This window comes from Bison bison, unplaced genomic scaffold (genome assembly GCF_000754665.1).
Source record: "Bison bison bison isolate TAMUID 2011002044 unplaced genomic scaffold, Bison_UMD1.0 scf7180017864490, whole genome shotgun sequence".
Lineage (NCBI taxonomy): Eukaryota > Metazoa > Chordata > Mammalia > Artiodactyla > Bovidae > Bison > Bison bison.
Window position 1 is genome coordinate 6,093,593 of NW_011495049.1, and position 4,456 is coordinate 6,098,048.

At 43.9% G+C, this 4,456-nt stretch overlaps 1 protein-coding gene across 1 annotated transcript in view; it reads left to right on the forward strand.

Moving 5' to 3' along the window:
• Nucleotides 1-4,456, forward strand: part of TENM2 (teneurin transmembrane protein 2) — a 1,056,669-nt gene that overhangs the window by 861,680 nt on the left and 190,533 nt on the right. The window contains exon 9 of the mRNA XM_010863352.1: nucleotides 28-129. Coding sequence (XP_010861654.1) covers nucleotides 28-129 — 102 coding nt within the window. The remainder of the gene's footprint in view (nucleotides 1-27; nucleotides 130-4,456) is intronic.

Consider the following 4,456-nt stretch of genomic DNA (forward strand, 5'->3'; position numbering starts at 1 on the left):
TAATTGTTCACGTTCTCTCTTTTTCAGATTCAGTGCAGGACTGTCCACGTAACTGCCACGGGAATGGCGAATGTGTGTCCGGGCTGTGTCACTGCTTCCCAGGGTTTCTAGGAGCAGACTGCGCTAAAGGTACTTACCACCACTTCCCTGCGACGATTGGAAAATAGAAAAGAGACTTCTCAATGGGGCTGGGAGAGGGAGCACCAAGGTTGCCTCCCCAGCAAATTCCACTGGGATATCTTGTAAGCCGGTGCAAGCTGTGCATCCTACCACTTTGGTAAAGAGGAGACTTTGATATATGACAATGGGCCAATATACCTATAAGAGCAGGGCAGTTATCCTTGGCATTGAGGTGTGCTGAGAAGAAAGATTTGCTAAAAATGAGATGGTTAGATTTCCTGTAAAAGCAGAAGTGAATTACCATCACTCCTTTCTTATAATCATTAACTTCTGTGTAATGGAAGATTAAGCATCTCAGGGTTAGTAAATTTCATTCATTCTGGCCAGCTACGCTCTTAATCTAGGAAGTGCTATTTATCTTGGTGGAATCGGTTTTAAATTGTATTATTAATTTATCTACACTGCTTTGCACAGAATGACGGGGGCCCTGGGATTCTTGGGGGAAAGGTAATAGAAGAAAGAAAATGACTCTCACAAAAATAGGGGACTTATGGCTCATATCTAGCTAACAGGAGACCTTGAGTTTGACCTTCAAGTGATGGTATCACAGGCAAGTGCGGTGGAGAGCTGAGCTTCTCACACTTTTTAGACATGGTTCATGCATGCATACACACACACACACACAAGTATTTGTTCATGATAAATACAGGTATAAAATTAAATTGAGACTTTCATAAAACAACACTTCATGTTTCTTTTCTATTCTGTCCTATTTCACTTTTAAAAAATGAAATATACTAATTACACTGACTCCCCACCCACCAGTGAGTGGGTCTGAAAAACAGCAGTAGAGAGCTTCCAAGCCTTTGTTCAGGAGTCAGGCCTTCCTGGGTTCCAGCCCCATTCAGGATCTCTGTGGCCTTTAGCAAGTGACCTAACATTTCTGAATCTTGGTTTCTTCCTCTGGAAAACTAGGGAATTTCTTCCTGAATTCATTGTGAGGATGGAATGAGAGAATGTACCCCCAAGCTCTTAGCAGAACACTTTGGGAGCCCTTGGAGGCTTTAGTTTTACCATCTTTTATTTACACATGTCATAGTATGTTTATTTATATATCTGTATACTATTTTCATCCCTTTATGTGCTCCTCTTCAAAAGACCATGCTGCCTTGATATTCTAAGAGAGAGGCAATCATTAATAAAGCCACTCTGTAAATGCTAAATAGTACCACCCTCACCACAATGGCTTGGGAAAATTGTATGGTATTTCAAATATTCACAGTATTTCAAAGATTTGCAATTCCCATATCCTTCCGAATGCTGATTGATAAATGAACAGGACTGTGGTTTGGTTGCACCTGTGTGAGATTCATTGCTAAATGACACTACTACATTCATATCCTTAACCACAGGATCATGTCAAAGATTTAGTAAACCTGTCAGATGCAAAAGGAAAAGAGAGCAGGGATCCACCGAACCAGACCATTCTCTCGGCCGCTTTTCTCCTTACCACACTATGCCCAAGGGCACGTGGACACATCCCCCAAGTAGACAGCAGAGCCTAGCGCTCCTTGGCTCCAGTTCTGATGGGCTTTGATGGAGGGAGGTAGATGACACCTGCCTCGCGGTGCCGAGCACTTTTCCTGAGCAAAGGCTTTAAAGTAGGGAAAACCTCAATAGCGTCTGAATGGCTTTTCTTGCATAATCTAATTTTCCTGGGAGTGAAGGCATTAATGAGAGAAAGGACAGAATAGTCCTTTTCTGTATGGCTGCAAACGGGCTGAACACTCTGCTGCATGGCCTGTGAGCTGTAAATGTATATTAACACTGACACACTTCGATGTATTATTAATCCTAAAACCGTGTGTGCTCCGGCTGCACATCCAGGGACCGGCCTTTCAGCCCTAAGTACCCCAGCCATTTAAGAACTCTTCGCTCTCCATCCATTTGCAGATGAGCGCCCATTCTACATTATGGATCTGTAATGGGGTGTGCATTTAGCTGCTTAAAAGGCCTCTCGGTGTGTGTTTTGCATTCACCACCTGTACTGCGGGCCGGGCGGCATGCTCTGACTGTGCATTAGTCGGGGTATATAATTGATCCTCGCGAAACAAATATCGAGTGGCTGTTAAGAGTAGTTCCTCTGGCATACTCAGAAGCCGTTCCTGAAATCGGCCTCTGAACTTGTTGTATATTTTAATTCAGCTGTTGATGCCTACAGTGGGCAAAATTGAAGTGTTTAGAGACGAAAATTGCTTTCTCTTTGTTTCCTCACTTATTCTTGGGTAAGTTGGCTTAAGAATGTTAGGACTAAGCTTTTGCCTCTTGGCCCTGAAGATATTAATTCCTTAGTATTTTTTGAAATGGGCACAATTTAGCTATTTCATTAACAAGGACAGTGTTTAGAAACACCCTAATCCCTCATTTCTCACACTTTGCTCTTTCATGTACCACCTTCATGATTTTTGTCAAATTCATGGGGCATCAGAATTTTTATTTCCTTAATATATTTCTTTAAGTTTACCCATTAGGTTTACATAGGTGAACTTCTTTTAAAAGGAACAACGTCAAAATGAAAAGTTAGAAAAGAAACCTGGAATCTGTTGCAATAAATAGGAAAGGTTAATGCTGCCTTTGGGCTTCCCTGGTGGTTCAGACAGTGAAGAATCCACCTGCAGTGCAGGAGACCCGGATTTGATCCCTGGATCAGGAAGATCCCCTGAAGAAGGGAATGGCACCCCACTCCAGTACTCTTACCTGGAGAATTCCATGGACAGGGGAGCCTGGCAAGCTACAGTCCATAGGGTCACAAAGAGTCAGACATGAGTGAGTGACTAACACTAACAAACAACCAGTGCTGCCTTTAAATCTATTGAGAAAGAAATATTTTCTTTTTTTAAATTTTGTTGACATATAATTGATTTCCAATATTGTATTAGTTTCTGGTATACAGCAGAGTGATTCAGTTATGCACATATCTATTCTTGTTCATCGGAGAAGGCAATGGCACCCCACTCCAGTACTCTTGCCTGGAAAATCCCACGGACGGAGGAGCCTGGTAGGCTGCAGTCCATGGGGTCACTAGAGTCAGACACGACTGAGCGACTTCACTTTCACTTTTTCACTTTCATGCATTGGAGAAGGAAATGGCAACCCACTCCAGTGTTCTTGCCTGGAGAATCCAGGGACGGGGGAGCCTGGTGGGCTGCCGTCTATGGGGTCGCAGAGAGTCAGACATGACTGAAGCGACTTAGCAGCAGCGGTAGCAGCATTCTTGTTCATATTCTTTTCCATTATGGCTTATCGCAGGATATTGACTGCAGTTGCTGTGCTGCACAGTAGGGCCCTGTTGTCCATCCATCCTGTGTGTGATAGTTTGCATCTGCTAATGCTCCAGATGCTTGCATCTGCTAAACTCCTGCTCCAGCCCTGCCCCTCCTCCCACTTGGCAACCACCAGCCTGTTCTTATGTCTGTGAGCCTCTTTCTGTTTTGTAGATATGTTCACTTGTGTCCTGTTTTAGATTCCACATGTAAGTGATATCATATGGTATTTGTCTTTCTTACAGTCTCTTCACATAGTTCATCAGTGTTGCTGCAGAATGCATTATTTCATTCTTTGTTATGGCTGAGTGATACTCCATTGTATGTAGGTACCACATCTTCTTTGTTCATTCTTCTGTTGATGGACAGGTTGTCTCCATGTCTTGGCTGTTGTATATAGTGCTGCTATGAGCATAGAGGTGCATGCATCTTTTCAAATTGTAGTTTTGTCCAGGTATATCCCCAGGAGTGGGATTGCTGGATCATATAGCAACTCTGTTTCTAGTTTTTTGAGGAACCTCTGTACTCTTTTCCATAGTGGTTGTACCAATTTATATTCCATGAACAGTGTAGGAGAGTCCCCTTTAATCCACACCTTCCCCAGCGTTTGTTATTTGTGGAGTCTACAGTGTAGACTTTTCAGAGATGGCCATTCTGACTGGCGTGAGGTGGCACCTCATTGTCATTTTGTTTTGCATTCAAGTACGGAATCTTTTCCCTGCTCTGAGCAGTCAAGCCAAGTCAGCTTCTCAGACATTCATTTCACACCTGCTGCTGCTGCTGCTAAGTCACTTCAGTCGTGTCCGACTCTGTGCGACCCCATAGACGGCGGCCCACCAGGCTCCCCCGTCCCTGGGATTCTCCAGGCAAGAACACTGGAGTGGGTTGCCATTTCCTTCTCCAATGCAGGAAAGGGAAAAGTGAAAGTGAAGTCGCTCAGTTGTGTCCAACTCTTCGTGACCCCATGGACTGCAGCCTACCAGGCTCCTCCGTGCATGGGATTTTCCAGGCAA